The sequence below is a fragment of the Gymnodraco acuticeps genome, unplaced genomic scaffold, assembly GCF_902827175.1.
Source record: "Gymnodraco acuticeps unplaced genomic scaffold, fGymAcu1.1, whole genome shotgun sequence".
NCBI lineage: Eukaryota > Metazoa > Chordata > Actinopteri > Perciformes > Bathydraconidae > Gymnodraco > Gymnodraco acuticeps.
The window spans coordinates 62,279-80,767 of NW_022991678.1; the positions used below are offsets into that span (position 1 = coordinate 62,279).

At 42.4% G+C, this 18,489-nt stretch overlaps 1 protein-coding gene and 1 long non-coding RNA gene across 2 annotated transcripts; both read right to left on the reverse strand.

Moving 5' to 3' along the window:
• Nucleotides 1-1,796: 1,796 nt before the first annotated feature.
• On the reverse strand, nucleotides 1,797-6,116 carry LOC117534515 (macrophage mannose receptor 1-like). The gene is made up of 4 exons (XM_034198726.1): nucleotides 5,539-6,116; nucleotides 4,503-4,795; nucleotides 3,462-3,751; nucleotides 1,797-2,434 (listed from the first exon to the last, which is right to left on the reverse strand). The coding sequence occupies exons 2-4, from the start codon at nucleotides 4,780-4,782 to the stop codon at nucleotides 2,237-2,239; spliced, it is 768 nt and encodes a 255-aa protein (XP_034054617.1). The 5' UTR covers nucleotides 4,783-4,795; nucleotides 5,539-6,116; the 3' UTR covers nucleotides 1,797-2,236.
• Nucleotides 6,117-16,004: 9,888 nt separating this feature from the next.
• On the reverse strand, nucleotides 16,005-18,282 carry LOC117534516. The gene is made up of 3 exons (XR_004567243.1): nucleotides 18,132-18,282; nucleotides 17,100-17,390; nucleotides 16,005-16,112 (listed from the first exon to the last, which is right to left on the reverse strand). It is a non-coding gene; the product is annotated as an uncharacterized LOC117534516 (long non-coding RNA).
• Nucleotides 18,283-18,489: the final 207 nt, after the last annotated feature.

Here is an 18,489-nt window from a genome sequence, read left to right on the forward strand (position 1 = left end):
GACCCACAATCTATCTTTATGCAAGGGATAATGTGCAGCGAGGCGGTCTCTATAAAGAACACCTGCATCTAGATCCCTCTGCAGGTGGTACTTTAACTATATTTTGATGCTAATACTTTTGTACTTTTACTTGTAACATTTTGAATGCAGGACTTTTTATTGTACAGGGTTCCTGCAGGTTTCGCCAACTCAAATGTAAGACTTTTTAACACCTTTTTAAGACCACTTTGAATAGAATTTAAGACCTATTTAACGGCAATAAAGTATGAAGGAAAATGTATATAAAGAAGAAATACGTCCCATAATGGGTAGTAGTGGGTGTGACCCCCACGTGTCCCTGTACTTTGGAGGCCCTGCAAGAGAGCTTACTATTTGAAATTGTCCAATTGTCTCCATTTTCACATCAATACATCTTCAGATGGCCTGCATAGCACAGTCTGAGTAACGGCTCCTTGTGTCGATGCATCGTTGAGATACGGTCCTGTACATTTCAGAGTGTGCCGCCCACTTCCAATGCACGGTAGTGACTTCAGAGAGGATGTCCACTTCCAATACATACCTGCAGGATCTCGGGTATTTGAAGTGGACGTCCCCCTCAAAACACACAGCAGACTTATAGTTTGTCTTATGTCTTAAGACCTTCCTTTTTGATAAAGCTTATAGTTAGGGCTGATTAGATTCAGCCCCTAGTTTTGCTGATATAGGCTTAGTTTGTCGGGGGACATCTTCCTTCTTCCTTCTCTCTGTCTATACCTGTGTACTCTCATGTTCCGATTAACCCAGCTTCCCCAAATGTCTTTCTTTTTGGTGTCTATATACGCCGGGATCCGGAGTCATGGATGATCCTGCGCTCCTCTGTCCTGGATCGCGAGCCCTGGATCTTGAGTCGTGGCTGTGGTCCTGGATCATAGGTCCTGGATGGATATCCTCGTGGATTCATCTTCCTATTATACACACATGCATTTCCAAACATTTGGACTACCTATGTTGCAAATGTATTATCTTTTCAATTTACACACGGCATCTATTGCACGTCTGTCCGTCCTGGGAGAGGGATCCCTCCTCTGTTGCTCTCCCTGAGGTTTCTCCCATGTTCCCTTTAAACTGTGGGTTTTCTCCGGAAGTGTTTCCTTGTACGATGTGAGGGTCTAAGGACAGAGGGTCTAAGGTCAGAGGGTCTAAGGACAGAGGGTCTAAGGACAGAGGGTGTCGTATTGTCATACTGATATTTTGTACAAACTGTAAAGTCCACTGAGACAAATGTAACATTTGTGATATTGGGCTATAAATAAACATTGATTGATTGATTGATTATGTCCCATATATAATATGTTGCTTTTTGGAGGAGCTTGAAGATTTGCTTTGCCATCACTACACTGTAGCTGCTGTGCATCTGATAATAAAACCCTTGAATCTCGTAAACACTCATGTTGCATGGTATGGTGAATAACACGTGGTGCTGGTGGATCATGTCTGCAGCTTGATCTCCATGAAGCTGAACGAGTCAGGAAAGAGTCTCATCCCACTGAGAGAAGGTTTTCTGAAGCCTCATAGCGCCCCCTGGTGGCCATGATGTTAAGTGACCCCATGGTTCAGATCAACTCCCTGATAAACACTGAGGAAAAGTGAACGATGCTCATGGAGGATCCATTTAAATGTAATCAATCAAACTCAGGAGGAGTTCAGCTAGCTAGCAGGTTTATCAATTATTAGAAGTTTATCCAATAATGACAAAACTCAATGTAGAACTTTTATTTGTATAAATATATCAGAAACAGAATTCCTTTATAGGTCCCACAGCAGGGGAACATACATATATATATATCTGAAACTGAACCTATGAAAAGGATTGTTCCACATCCAAATGAAACTCCAGTGTTTTCATGCTGAATGCTTTTCTTCTAAATAGCACACATGCATTGATGAACTATCCAGACTCTGGGGAACTCCTCCTGTGAAGAACAGCTGCAATGTAATAATGCAGGAAACTCAGGTTACACACTAATAATACAAGTAAAAGGACATCACTTCCTTAATATGTAAGAACATATGTGGACCTGTGTACAGGATCATTCCTTCATATCAGAGAAAGAATATATCAATATAAAAGTATTATTAAAGTTGATGAAACAATAGAAAGGACAGTCCACGCCTAGTTGAGCTAGCCTACAGTAATCACATAAATACAACCTGAACCTGAGAAGAGGGAGAAGAGCTTTTCTACAGATTGATTGTTTCAAGGTTTCCTGTAACAGAGGAAGTTCAGCTTCTTGCTGCAGTCCTCCGTCTCGTAGCGCTTGGTGCTGTTCTTCACCAGGACGCCACAGAACCTCTGAGTCCGGCCACATTGCATCTCCTCGTCCACATCCTGCACGGCTTCTCCATCGCCCGTCCAGAACCACTGACCCGCCAGGAAGCGCAGGCCCGTCCACACCTGACCACATTTAGCAGAGAGGTGAGATATTTATGTACACACGTCTTTATTGAACAAGGACCATGCATGTGTGGTGTGGATTTAAAATGTAGTCATTGTGTTTTAATAAAGGAGGTTTATTAGATCATGATTCCTGAATTACTGGAATGAACTCTGACAATTAACCGACACTGAGCGAAAGCATCGACAACGCTGCTGTGATCGCCCTCCGTATAATGTGTACTACACATATACTCGTATGGTAGTATTCACACTGTGATCACCCTCCGTATAATGTGTAGTACACATATACTCGTATGGTAGTATTCACACTGTGATCACCCTCCGTATAATGTGTACTACACATATACTCGTATGGTAGTATTCACACTGTGATCGCCCTCCGTATAATGTGTACTACACATATACTCGTATGGTAGTATTCATACTGTGATCGCCCTCCGTATAATGTGTACTACACATATACTCGTATGGTAGTATTCACACTGTGATCGCCCTCCGTATAATGTGTACTACACATATACTCGTATGGTAGTATTCACACTGTGATCGCCCTCCGTATAATGTGTACTACACATATACTCGTATGGTAGTATTCACACTGTGATCGCCCTCCGTATAATGTGTACTACACATATACTCGTATGGTAGTATTCACACTGTGATCACCCTCTGTATAATGTGTACTACACATATACTCGTATGGTAGTATTCATACTGTGATCACCCTCTGTATAATGTGTACTACACATATACTCGTATGGTAGTATTCACACTGTGATCGCCCTCCGTATAATGTGTACTACACATATACTCGTATGGTAGTACTCACACTGTGATACCATGCTAGTTTTATAGGAGGCTGGATAACTGGATTCATTAGTGTTTCTTTTTCTACTCCTTAATGTTTCCAGATGAAGATCGAGTGTTAACGAAGACAGCCTTAGAAGAAATGTCGGTGTGCAAAATGTCAACACACAGGAGGAGTTGCTCTAAAACACAAACTCTGTGTAGAAAGCTCCGTCACCTGGTCAGTGGAAGCCTCTCCAGCCCTCGGGCGTGCGTAGGCGCGGTCGTCCTCAGTGCGCACGGAGGCCAGGTCGTAGCGGTAGTTCCAGGTGAGGTCCACTGGCTCATTTGGGTTTTCAGCCTCCAGAAGCCTGCAGTGCCTCAAAGCCTGATCCCACGTCTTCCTCTCCTTCACCAGACTCTCATCGGAACACAAGAAACTGAACTTGCTGTCACATCGCTTGTCATTCCATTTGTGATTATGCTTGAACATCACAACACATTTATCATCATTGAGTTTTGGTTGACCTGCAAGAAGTAGAAAAAGTGTTTGACATGATTCACAAACCAGAAACATTTCTTTATTTTTCAGTTTTTGCTTTAACTCAGAGACACTATTGATAGAAAGTGAGGAGAAGGTTGGTGAACATCAGCAGGAGAGGACTCTTTAAAGTAGAGACACTACATACTGATATACACCTGAACATCAGCAGGAGAGGACTCTTTAAAGTAGAGACACTACATACTGATATACACCTGAACATCAGCAGGAGAGGACTCTTTAAAGTAGAGACACTACATACTGATATACACCTGAACATCAGCAGGAGAGGACTCTTTAAAGTAGAGACACTACATACTGATACACACCTGAACATCAGCAGGAGAGGACTCTTTAAAGTAGAGACACTACATACTGATATACACCTGAACATCAGCAGGAGAGGACTCTTTAAAGTAGAGACACTACATACTGATATACACCTGAACATCAGCAAGAGAGGACTCTTAAAGTAGAGACACTACATACTGATATACACCTGAACATCAGCAAGAGAGGACTCTTTAAAGTAGAGACACTACATACTGATATACACCTGAACATCAGCAGGAGAGGACTCTTTAAAGTAGAGACATTACATACTGATATATACCTGAACATCAGCAGGAGAGGACTCTTTAAAGTAGAGACACTACATACTGATATACACCTGAACATCAGCAGGAGAGGACTCTTTAAAAGCCTAACAGCCTAAAGTTTCGTGCTAGCCAGACTTACCGAATGCCCAGTTGGTGAAGTTGGCGATCTCGTCTGTTTCCGACCATTTCCACTCGGAGTCTTTAGTGTTTTTGAACAAACCGATCCATACGTCATTATGAAACGAACCCTCCAACTCTTCTCCGGCTCTGATGGTGGCCAGATCACTGTGGTGTTCTCTGCAAAAGGTCTGTGCTTCGCTCCATGTCTTCGGTTCATTGTAATATGTAAAGCCAGGTCTCAGAGTAGACCCGCACACGGCAGCAAACAGCAGCAGCAGGACGGAGGCTTTTCTCATCATGGTTTCCACAGACCTGCAGTCACATTTATATTTATATATACTTTGTAGTCTGCAAAAATAACTTTGAACATCCCACCATTATCAGAGCTATGGTTGGGCGGCAGTAGCTCAGTGCGTGTGTGCACCTAAGTATCAGCAGGTTTAAACCGTTCATTTTCATATTTCAATATTGATTTACATTTTTTATTTCTGTATGAAAAAACCAAGTACTATTTGTTTCGGCTAATACTTTCTGAAGGGAATTGCATTCAATTGTCAATCATGCAAATGTTATTGATGTCAGCTTTGCTTTTATTGAAATGATTGGATTATCGTAATGAAACTGGTATACAAGATATTTTTGACTAAACTAAATCTCAAATTGCAAAATGATTATTTCTATACTACTTTATTTCTTCACATGATTCCTTGTTACTTCTGACTTTCTAGAATAAAAAAAGACATCGACGCCAGCTTTTTCTTAGCTCAGTAAAACGTTATTTTGACATATTGATACGATTAAAACTATCCAAAGTTTTTCAAAAGGCATTTCATCATTTACCTTGGAGATGTAATTACAATGAAACAGTTCGTTAAAGAGTGCTTCAACCTTTGAGTACGACTCTACCACCTCTGCTCTTTATCCAACACTTAAACACCTGACTCTACTGGTAACTGAACTGTAGTGCTGCCCTTCAACCCTCTGCAGTCTGGAAGCAAGACTTCAGTTCAAAGTACAGGGAATAACAAGGAATACAATTCAAATCCAGCACTCACCTTGGATGATGACGGATTGGAAGCCAGCGCTGAGTCTCTGGGTTTTCAGGAGATGATATTTAAAATACTCGATTCACAGACTGGCTGCACCAATCACAGCTCAGATCTAGGCAAATCACAACTAGTGTGCAAAACCCAGCTGACACGCAGAGCGACCGTGACATCCATGGCTTTTTGAATATTCTTTGTCCCTCAGGAAGGTTTCTATTGGAGTTTAATGAGCCGGTAAAGTAAAATATTTAACGGGAAAAGTAAAGGCAGGACAGGAAGTTATCCTTTCAACGCACACACACACATATACACACACACACACACACACACACACACACACACACACACACACACACACACACACTTTTGAATACCGCCATACTTCAGCACTACACAAAACATTTCATTTGAAAAACAAATGCACCATCCCACCATGACAAAGATATGGTGCCAGTAGAATTCTGACTTTTTCTTAGAAATCTGACTTTTTTCCAAGAATTCTGTCATTTTGAACAATTCTGACTTTTTCTAACAATTTTGATTTTCTCTTGTAATTATCGGGAGCCTTTCAGATTTCCTCTGCCACTTTCGACCAATCACATAAGTGCATTATTTAAAATCATCATAGTGTTGCATCTGTGCGTTGCTTTGATTTAATAGATGATCTTGGGTAAAAGATCCATGTTCTGTTTCCGTATTTAACTATTTACAATAAATCACATTGGAACGTGTCTCTGATTGAAATGGACTTAGTTGATGTGAGCCCCTGGTTTTGACTGTGATTAAAAGTGGGTGTGCACTCTCACCACGTGATCGGTCACAGAACATAGTAGGCTTGTTTGAGACGCATTGCGGCCAAGCGGCAAACTCTAGGGAAGAGCCGGGACGCTAATACGGAAGTGTCTCAAACTGCAGTTCATCTAGTGGCCAGTAGGAGCAGGCTACAGAAGGGAGCAATTTCCATAGACCCCCATGTTAAAATGCCCAACTTTACAGCAGAAATAAACATGTTTACATCGTGGTTCAAAAAACCATATTCTCTGTATAGTTAGATTCCCCCTTCATGAATATGGATTGGGGGGGGTGCATTTTTTCTCAACTCATCTGTTTAATTAATATTAAGCCTTAAAGCTGTTGCATAAATTAGGGCGTGGTCACTTTGATGGACATGTACATGCTTCACTGTCAGCTAACAGCAACTTGTCCACTCTGCTAGGCTACAACCATAGAGGCTACGACGTTAGTTAGTCATAGTACTGTACTTGACCCTTTAGCCGTGTTCGTGGTGATTGTGCCTTTTAGGGAATATTGTTACAAATACCAGACAATTAAAATGTTGTACTGTGCGCTTGAATGTACTAACAGAACTTCCAAGAAGTCTAAAATGATAATATTATACATGTTAACCCCGTTCGCAGGTGTTTGTGTGCTTGGTAGCTTAGCTTACTACTTATTAGCCAGCTAAGGACGTAACCCTTTATGCATACATATACATTTTAGTTTATGATTCAGCCTTGGGTAAGACTTTTATAGTCTATGGCTATGACGCCCATAATGCTAAACGGGAGCAAATGTTAATAGGGGACCCAATTATCCCAGTGGTGGCCATCGGAGCTAACGGAGCCGCAGGGGGCTAGCTCCAGCCGGCGTCCCGGAGCTAGCCCACTGCGGCTCCGTTAGGTCCGGGCGGTGGAGTCCGTCTTTTCTCAACGTGTGAATGACAAGCATCAAGAATAACAAAATATAGCTAATTCTCTTGCAGATTGTCTCATTTGATTATGAATGTAACGTTTATATAGGGGAACTACACTGTTTGCAGTAACTTGGTATGCATGTATTTCATGTTAGCTTAGCTTCTTAGCCTGAGCTAGCTCTGTTTACTTCCAGTTCGGAGGCAGCAAGTCCCGCCTCGGCTTCGCCTCTTTGCCCTTATTTGGAGCAGGCGGGATTAGACTCTGGCGTCACTGTCGAGCCGTTAGTGGCCGACTCCGCCTACTAAGGGCTTCACGGCAACTCTTCAGAATCCTATGGGTGACGTCACGGACCCTACGTCCAATTATATATACAGTCTATGGTTGCGGCTCGCCTCGAAAGTAGACGAGAATAGTCGATCGCAGCCGGGGGAGGTCTCAAAAAGCTCGCCTGAAGTCGGACAGCTCCGAGTCTTCTTCTTCTTCTTCTTTCTTCTTCTTCTTCTTCTTCTTCTTCTTATTCTTCTTCTTCTTCTTCTTCTTCTCTTCTTCTTCTTCTTCTTCTTCTTCTTCTTCTTTCTTCTTCTTCTTCTCTTCTTCTTCTTCTTCTTCTTCTTCTTCTTCTTCTTCTTTTTGGCGGATTGCAACAACTTTTACCTCATTCACACCAACGCAACTCCGGTTCAAGCTCCGTGCTAGAGCTTTTCAGGTTCAGAACCAGTTCTTCGGTTTAGCTCTGGCTCTTTTCACACCGCCCAGAGTCCGACTGGTGCTGCGTGTTGCGTCATCGTTTGCGTCATGACGTAACCGTTTGCGTGCCTGCTTCATAAAGCCAAACCGCACGGATGAAATCAGTTGCATTCATTTCTTATGGCTCTATCTGCAGCTTTTCCGGAGTCATTTCTGTGGTTTAGTTATATTCTTATAAAAAAGTGTACTCGTGTCAATAAAGGTTTTTTTAAAACACAACTGCTTCCGAGGTCGGTCTTATTTCTTAAGGTGGACTGAACCATGAGTGTGGAGTAACGTTGTATCTTTCATTTAAATGAACTGTAACCTTCACCCAGGTATGTAACAGCTGTTCTCAAATGAACACGTGAAGTAAAGTTTAATATTTATAGTTTTATAGATTTATAATGAGTTATAATGAGAGGTGATCAACGTGAATGCTCAGGTTCCACCTTAACACGCAGACACGTTGCTTCACCATGAGCAGAAACCTTTATATATACAGTCTATGGCAGAAACTCTGAAACTCTTAAGTTTCTCCATCGTTGTACAAACTGGATAAAACGCGGGCTTTTTGTTGTTCAGGAGTTGATCTGTCTCTGCCCCCGCCTCGACGTAAGCGTGACGTATGTGGTGCTTTTGCTCGGGCCGGACAATTTGTTGGTGCTTGAAACGAACCGGATTCCGGAGCTAAGAGGCGGCTGCGGTGTGAAGAGGAAACCCCGGTGCTTTTCAAGCTCCAGCTCCGAACCGGCCCTAAACAACGTTGGTGTGAATGAGGTATCTAAGGTGCATACCGCCACCTCCGGAGTCGGCTTGACTCGGTTTGCATTTATAAAGAATGCACACATGTGTTTAATCGTTAATGTCAGATATGTACTAAGTAAATACATTTGTTCCTGCTCCAGATTAGATTCAACTTTATTGTTATTGCACAGATTACAGGTACTGAGACAACGAAATGCAGTTTAGCTTCTAACCAGGTGCAACAAGCAGTGAAGTGAAAAGTAATGTACACAATCTACAGAATAACATATAGAATGAATTGAATGATGAATAAACAGTGAGGGGTATGAATACACTAGATATCAGCCTGTGAGCAGTATGAACAGTGTGTATGAATACACTAGATATCAGCCTGTGAGCAGTATGAACAGTGTGTATTAATACACTAGATATATAAAGTATGAAACGGTAAGCAGTGCAAGTATAGTATCAAATATATAGATATTAATTTCATGATGATAAACATTGTGGAACAATGATGAAAAATGGGAATGGAAGTGGCGACGTAAAACTGACACAAAACAACAACAAACTTTAGCCGAGCCAATGGGAGAGCTTCATCAGCAGCACGGGGTAAAAACCACCAATGAGCGCTCAGCTCGAGATACCAGCGAGTCGTTTCCCATCAAGCATTTCGCTTCCGCAGCCCGTGGAGAGGAACTGCGCCGCCTCGCCGCGCCTCGCTCTCAAGGCTGCGGGCGTCTTTGTCCCGCGAGATTTCAACGTCTCATGTAGGCGAGCCTCCAGAGCAAGTCGGACAAAATGACTAACCATCATGCAACGCACGAGCAAGACGTTGATCGCAACTGCGCAGGTAGCAACCATGGTGGAAAAGCTGATAACAACAGTGTGCAAAGTTTAACGCGATCAAGTCATATTACAGGAGAAAGGAAATACAGTTTACACTGCCGTTGTAGTTCAAATCACCGACTGTGTGAACGTGAACATGAATAGAATATCACCTCCATCTTCAGAGCAATCTGACTATTATAACATTAGCGTTAAGAAAGCTTACTGAAATATCTGCCACAACACAAGTAACCGGATCAGAGTCACATTAGGGAGAGTGGGGTAAGTTGAGCCATTTTTTACTTATGCTGTCCTCTAAGCAAGGAGAAATGACACATAGTAAAATGAAAACACACACCTATAATTCAGGATGTCTCCTATCAATGGCAAGGATAATAATTCATATTTGATCAAGGCAGTGAAAATATTACTTCTAAAAAAAAGTTAAAATTCAGAGTCATCTTTAGCTTAATGATTCACATGGTGTAATACGTTGCCAATACATCAACATATACAATATATGTGTTTAAACCTGGATACTTTTTTTTTTTACATGACAGCCGATAAGCTGACATCTAGAAATTTACTTTGACAAGCAAAAAACGTTTTTTTGTAAACCTTTGTAGTTACTAGAACACAATGAGGATCTCTCTTTCACAGGCAATGAGAAATGGGTGGAGCTTGCATACTTTCTGGTCACTTGATTACAACTATAGGGCGTTGCCTGGTTACAGGGGGTAGTTCAACTAACCCACTGGTTCAACTAACCCACTGGTTCAACTAACCCACTGGTTCAACTTACCCACTGGTTCAACTTACCCACTGGCTCAACTAACCCACTGGTTCAACTTACCCACTGGCTCAACTAACCCACTGGTTCAACTAACCCACTGGTTCAACTAACCCACTGGTTCAACTAACCCACTGGTTCAACTAACCCACTGGTTCAACTAACCCACTGGTTCAACTTACCCACTGGTTCAACTTACCCACTGGCTCAACTAACCCACTGGTTCAACCAACCCACTGGTTCAACTTACCCACTGGCTCAACTAACCCACTGGTTCAACTAACCCACTGGTTCAACTAACCCACTGGTTCAACTAACCCACTGGCTCAACTAACCCACTGGCTCAACTGACCCACTGGCTCAACTAACCCACTGGCTCAACTAACCCACTGGTTCAACTAACCCACTGGCTCAACTAACCCACTGGTTCAACTAACCCACTGGCTCAACTAACCCACTGGTTCAACTAACCCACTGGCTCAACTAACCCACTGGTTCAACTAACCCACTGGCTCAACTAACCCACTGGTTCAACTAACCCACTGGCTCAACTAACCCACTGGCTCAACTAACCCACTGGTTCAACTAACCCACTGGTTCAACTAACCCACTGGCTCAACTAACCCCACTGGTTCAACAACCACTGCTCAACTACCCACTGGTTCAACTTACCCACTGGTTCAACTTACCCACTGGTTCAACTAACCCACTGGCTCAACTAACCCACTGGTTCAACTTACCCACTGGTTCAACTAACCCACTGGTTCAACTTACCCACTGGCTCAACTAACCCACTGGCTCAACTAACCCACTGGTTCAACTAACCCACTGGTTCAACTAACCCACTGGCTCAACTAACCCACTGGTTCAACTAACCCACTGGCTCAACTAACCCACTGGTTCAACTAACCCACTGGCTCAACTAACCCACTGGTTCAACTAACCCACTGGCTCAACTAACCCACTGGTTCAACTAACCCACTGGTTCAACTTACCCACTGGCTCAACTAACCCACTGGCTCAACTAACCCACTGGTTCAACTAACCCACTGGTTCAACTAACCCACTGGCTCAACTAACCCACTGGCTCAACTAACCCACTGGCTCAACTAACCCACTTGTTCAACTAACCCACTGGCTCAACTAACCCACTGGCTCAACTAACCCACTGGCTCAACTAACCCACTGGCTCAACTAACCCACTGGCTCAACTAACCCACTGGTTCAACTAACCCACTGGCTCAACTAACCCACTGGTTCAACTAACCCACTGGCTCAACTAACCCACTGGCTCAACTAACCCACTGGCTCAACTAACCCACTGGTCCAACTTTCCACAGGCCACAATCAACAACCTGATCAACTCTATGCGAAGGAGATGTGTTGCACTGCGTGAGGCAAATGGTGGTCTCACCAGATACTGACTGGTTTTCGGACCCCCCCCAGACCTCTCAATAAAGCAGAACTGCACGTTTCAGAGTGGCCTTTTATTGTGGCCAGCCTAAGGCACACCTGTGCAATAATCATGCTGTCTAATCAGCAGAGGTGGGACCAAGTCATTGTTTTTCAAGTCCGAGTCAAATCTCAAGTCTTTGCGCTCAAGTCCGAGTCAAGTCTCAAGTCATTGTTTTGCAAGTCCAAGTCAAGTCTCAAGTCAGGATGGGCAAGTTCAAGTCAAGTCAAGTCCTAAACTTTGACAAAACGAGTCATAAACAAGTCATTATGTGTTTTTCACCAAATGTAATGACATCGATCAACAGAATAATACTTAATAATCAAACTGCTCTTTATTAGTCACATTAATAATTTAATAATCCATTTTCTCTCTGCTGGTAAAGTAACGTGTGTTTTTCTAATTTAAGAGGGATCAGTAAGGTAAGGCTACCGTGACGGTTTGATTCAGAAGGAGTTTAATGTATAAGATCCCTGATGTTGAGGTAACCAGAATGTTTATTTCCACTGTGTACAACATGTTATAAGGGACCCACAATCTATCTTTATGCAAGGGATAATGTGCAGCGAGGCGGTCTCTATGGGGAAGAGAACACCTGCATCTAGATCCCTCTGCAGGTGGTACTTTAACTATATTTTGATGCTAATACTTTTGTACTTTTACTTGTAACATTTTGAATGCAGGACTTTTTATTGTACAGGGTTCCTGCAGGTTTCGCCAACTCAAATGTAAGACTTTTTAACACCTTTTTAAGACCACTTTGAATAGAATTTAAGACCTATTTCACGGCAATAAAGTATGAAGGAAAATGTATATAAAGAAGAAATACGTCCCATAATGGGTAGTAGTGGGTGTGACCCCCACGTGTCCCTGTACTTTGGAGGCCCTGCAAGAGAGCTTACTATTTGAAATTGTCCAATTGTCTCCATTTTCACATCAATACATCTTCAGATGGCCTGCATAGCACAGTCTGAGTAACAGCTCCTTGTGTCGATGCATCGTTGAGATACGGTCCTGTACATTTCAGAGTGTGCCGCCCACTTCCAATGCACGGTAGTGACTTCAGAGAGGATGTCCACTTCCAATACATACCTGCAGGATCTCGGGTATTTGAAGTGGACGTCCCCCTCAAAACACACAGCAGACTTATAGTTTGTCTTATGTCTTAAGACCTTCCTTTTTGATAAAGCTTATAGTTAGGGCTGATTAGATCCAGCCCCTAGTTTTGCTGATATAGGCTTAGTTTGTCGGGGGACATCTTACTTCTTCCTTCTCTCTGTCTATACCTGTGTACTCTCATGTTCCGATTAACCCAGCTTCCCCAAATGTCTTTCTTTTTGGTGTCTATATACGCCGGGATCCGGAGTCATGGATGATCCTGCGCTCCTCTGTCCTGGATCGCGAGCCCTGGATCTTGAGTCGTGGCTGTGGTCCTGGATCATAGGTCCTGGATGGATATCCTCGTGGATTCATCTTCCTATTATACACACATGCATTTCCAAACATTTGGACTACCTATGTTGCAAATGTATTATCTTTTCAATTTACACACGGCATCTATTGCACGTCTGTCCGTCCTGGGAGAGGGATCCCTCCTCTGTTGCTCTCCCTGAGGTTTCTCCCATGTTCCCTTTAAACTGTGGGTTTTCTCCGGAAGTGTTTCCTTGTACGATGTGAGGGTCTAAGGACAGAGGGTCTAAGGTCAGAGGGTCTAAGGACAGAGGGTCTAAGGACAGAGGGTGTCGTATTGTCATACTGATATTTTGTACAAACTGTAAAGTCCACTGAGACAAATGTAACATTTGTGATATTGGGCTATAAATAAACATTGATTGATTGATTGATTATGTCCCATATATAATATGTTGCTTTTTGGAGGAGCTTGAAGATTTGCTTTGCCATCACTACACTGTAGCTGCTGTGCATCTGATAATAAAACCCTTGAATCTCGTAAACACTCATGTTGCATGGTATGGTGAATAACACGTGGTGCTGGTGGATCATGTCTGCAGCTTGATCTCCATGAAGCTGAACGAGTCAGGAAAGAGTCTCATCCCACTGAGAGAAGGTTTTCTGAAGCCTCATAGCGCCCCCTGGTGGCCATGATGTCAAGTGACCCCATGGTTCAGATCAACTCCCTGATAAACACTGAGGAAAAGTGAACGATGCTCATGGAGGATCCATTTAAATGTAATCAATCAAACTCAGGAGGAGTTCAGCTAGCTAGCAGGTTTATCAATTATTAGAAGTTTATCCAATAATGACAAAACTCAATGTAGAACTTTTATTTGTATAAATATATCAGAAACAGAATTCCTTTATAGGTCCCACAGCAGGGGAACATACATATATATATATATCTGAAACTGAACCTATGAAAAGGATTGTTCCACATCCAAATGAAACTCCAGTGTTTTCATGCTGAATGCTTTTCTTCTAAATAGCACACATGCATTGATGAACTATCCAGACTCTGGGGAACTCCTCCTGTGAAGAACAGCTGCAATGTAATAATGCAGGAAACTCAGGTTACACACTAATAATACAAGTAAAAGGACATCACTTCCTTAATATGTAAGAACATATGTGGACCTGTGTACAGGATCATTCCTTCATATCAGAGAAAGAATATATCAATATAAAAGTATTATTAAAGTTGATGAAACAATAGAAAGGACAGTCCACGCCTAGTTGAGCTAGCCTACAGTAATCACATAAATACAACCTGAACCTGAGAAGAGGGAGAAGAGCTTTTCTACAGATTGATTGTTTCAAGGTTTCCTGTAACAGAGGAAGTTCAGCTTCTTGCTGCAGTCCTCCGTCTCGTAGCGCTTGGTGCTGTTCTTCACCAGGACGCCACAGAACCTCTGAGTCCGGCCACATTGCATCTCCTCGTCCACATCCTGCACGGCTTCTCCATCGCCCGTCCAGAACCACTGACCCGCCAGGAAGCGCAGGCCCGTCCACACCTGACCACATTTAGCAGAGAGGTGAGATATTTATGTACACACGTCTTTATTGAACAAGGACCATGCATGTGTGGTGTGGATTTAAAATGTAGTCATTGTGTTTTAATAAAGGAGGTTTATTAGATCATGATTCCTGAATTACTGGAATGAACTCTGACAATTAACCGACACTGAGCGAAAGCATCGACAACGCTGCTGTGATCGCCCTCCGTATAATGTGTACTACACATATACCCGTATGGTAGTATTCACACTGTGATCACCCTCCGTATAATGTGTACTACACATATACTCGTATGGTAGTACTCACACTGTGATCACCCTCTCTATAATGTGTACTACACATATACTCGTATGGTAGTATTCACACTGTGATCACCCTCCGTATAATGTGTACTACACATATACTCGTATGGTAGTATTCACACTGTGATCGCCCTCCGTATAATGTGTACTACACATATACTCGTATGGTAGTATTCATACTGTGATCGCCCTCCGTATAATGTGTACTACACATATACTCGTATGGTAGTATTCACACTGTGATCGCCCTCCGTATAATGTGTACTACACATATACTCGTATGGTAGTATTCACACTGTGATCGCCCTCCGTATAATGTGTACTACACATATACTCGTATGGTAGTATTCACACTGTGATCGCCCTCCGTATAATGTGTACTACACATATACTCGTATGGTAGTATTCACACTGTGATCGCCCTCTGTATAATGTGTACTACACATATACTCGTATGGTAGTATTCATACTGTGATCACCCTCTGTATAATGTGTACTACACATATACTCGTATGGTAGTATTCACACTGTGATCGCCCTCCGTATAATGTGTACTACACATATACTCGTATGGTAGTACTCACACTGTGATACCATGCTAGTTTTATAGGAGGCTGGATAACTGGATTCATTAGTGTTTCTTTTTCTACTCCTTAATGTTTCCAGATGAAGATCGAGTGTTAACGAAGACAGCCTTAGAAGAAATGTCGGTGTGCAAAATGTCAACACACAGGAGGAGTTGCTCTAAAACACAAACTCTGTGTAGGAAAGCTCCGTCACCTGGTCAGTGGAAGCCTCTCCAGCCCTCGGGCGTGCGTAGGCGCGGTCGTCCTCAGTGCGCACGGAGGCCAGGTCGTAGCGGTAGTTCCAGGTGAGGTCCACTGGCTCATTTGGGTTTCAGCCTCCAGAAGCCTGCAGTGCCTCAAAGCCTGATCCCACGTCTTCCTCTCCTTCACCAAGACTCTCATCGGAACACAAGAAACTGAACTTGCTGTCACATCGCTTGTCATTCCATTTGTGATTATGCTTGAACATCACAACACATTTATCATCATTGAGTTTTGGTTGACCTGCAAGAAGTAGAAAAGTGTTTGACATGATTCACAAACCAGAAACATTTCTTTATTTTTCAGTTTTTGCTTTAACTCAGAGACACTATTGATAGAAAGTGAGGAGAAGGTTGGTGAACATCAGCAGGAGAGGACTCTTTAAAGTAGAGACACTTACATACTGATATACACCTGAACTGAACATCAGCAGGAGAGGACTCTTTAAAGTAGAGACACTACATACTGATATACACCTGAACATCAGCAGGAGAGGACTCTTTAAAGTAGAGACCACTACATACTGATATACACCTGAACATCAGCAGGAGAGGACTCTTTAAAGTAGAGACACTACATACTGATATACACCTGAACATCAGCAGGAGAGGACTCTTTAAAGTAGAGACACTACATACTGATATACACCTGAACATCAGCAGGAGAGGACTCTTTAAAGTAGAGACACTACATACTGATATACACCTGAACATCAGCAGGAGAGGACTCTTTAAAGTAGAGACACTACATACTGATACACACCTGAACATCAGCAGGAGAGGACTCTTTAAAGTAGAGACACTACATACTGATATACACCTGAACATCAGCAGGAGAGGACTCTTTAAAGTAGAGACACTACATACTGATATACACCTGAACATCAGCAAGAGAGGACTCTTTAAAGTAGAGACACTACATACTGATATACACCTGAACATCAGCAAGAGAGGACTCTTTAAAGTAGAGACACTACATACTGATATAACACCTGAACATCAGCAGGAGAGGACTCTTTAAAGTAGAGACACTACATACTGATATACACCTGAACATCAGCAGGAGAGGACTCTTTAAAGTAGAGACACTACATGCTGATATACACCTGAACATCAGCAGGAGAGGACTCTTTAAAGTAGAGACACTACATACTGATATACACCTGAACATCAGCAGGAGAGGACTCTTTAAAAGCCTAACAGCCTAAAGTTTCGTGCTAGCCAGACTTACCGAATGCCCAGTTGGTGAAGTTGGCGATCTCGTCTGTTTCCGACCATTTCCACTCGGAGTCTTAGTGTTTTGAACAAACCGATCCATACGTCATTATGAAACGAACCCTCCAACTCTTCTCCGGCTCTGATGGTGGCCAGATCACTGTGGTGTTCTCTGCAAAAGGTCTGTGCTTCGCTCCATGTCTTCGGTTCATTGTAATATGTAAAGCCAGGTCTCAGAGTAGACCCGCACACGGCAGCAAACAGCAGCAGCAGGACGGAGGCTTTTCTCATCATGGTTTCCACAGACCTGCAGTCACATTTATATTTATATATACTTTGTAGTCTGCAAAAATAACTTTGAACATCCCACCATTATCAGAGCTATGGTTGGGCGGCAGTAGCTCAGTGCGTGTGTGCACCTAAGTATCAGCAGGTTAAACCGTTCATTTTCATATTTCAATATTGATTTACATTTTTTATTTCTGTATGAAAAACCAAGTACTATTTGTTTCGGCTAATACTTTCTGAAGGGAATTGCATTCAATTGTCAATCATGCAAATGTTATTGATGTCAGCTTTGCTTTTATTGAAATGATTGGATTATCGTAATGAAACTGGTATACAAGATATTTTTGACTAAACTAAATCTCAAATTGCAAAATGATTATTTCTATACTACTTTATTTCTTCACATGATTCCTTTTTACTTCTGACTTTCTAGAATAAAAAAAGACATCGACGCCAGCTTTTTCTTAGCTCAGTAAAACGTTATTTTGACATATTGATACGATTAAAACTATCTAAAGTTTTTCAAAAGGCATTTCATCATTTACCTTGGAGATGTAATTACAATGAAACAGTTCGTTAAAGAGTGCTTCAACCTTTGAGTACGACTCTACCACCTCTGCTCTTTATCCAACACTTAAACACCTGACTCTACTGGTAACTGAACTGTAGTGCTGCCCTTCAACCCTCTGCAGTCTGGAAGCAAGACTTCAGTTCAAAGTACAGGGAATAACAAGGAATACAATTCAAATCCAGCACTCACCTTGGATGATGACGGATTGGAAGCCAGCGCTGAGTCTCTGGGTTTTCAGGAGATGATATTTAAAATACTCGATTCACAGACTGGCTGCACCAATCACAGCTCAGATCTAGGCAAATCACAACTAGTGTGCAAAACCCAGCTGACACGCAGAGCGACCGTGACATCCATGGCTTTTGAATATTCTTTGTCCCTCAGGAAGGTTTTCTATTGGAGTTTAATGAGCCGGTAAAGTAAAATATTTAACGGGAAAAGTAAAGGCCAGGACAGGAAGTTATCCTTTCAACGCACACACACACATATACACACACACACACACACACACACACACACACACACACACACACACACACACACACAC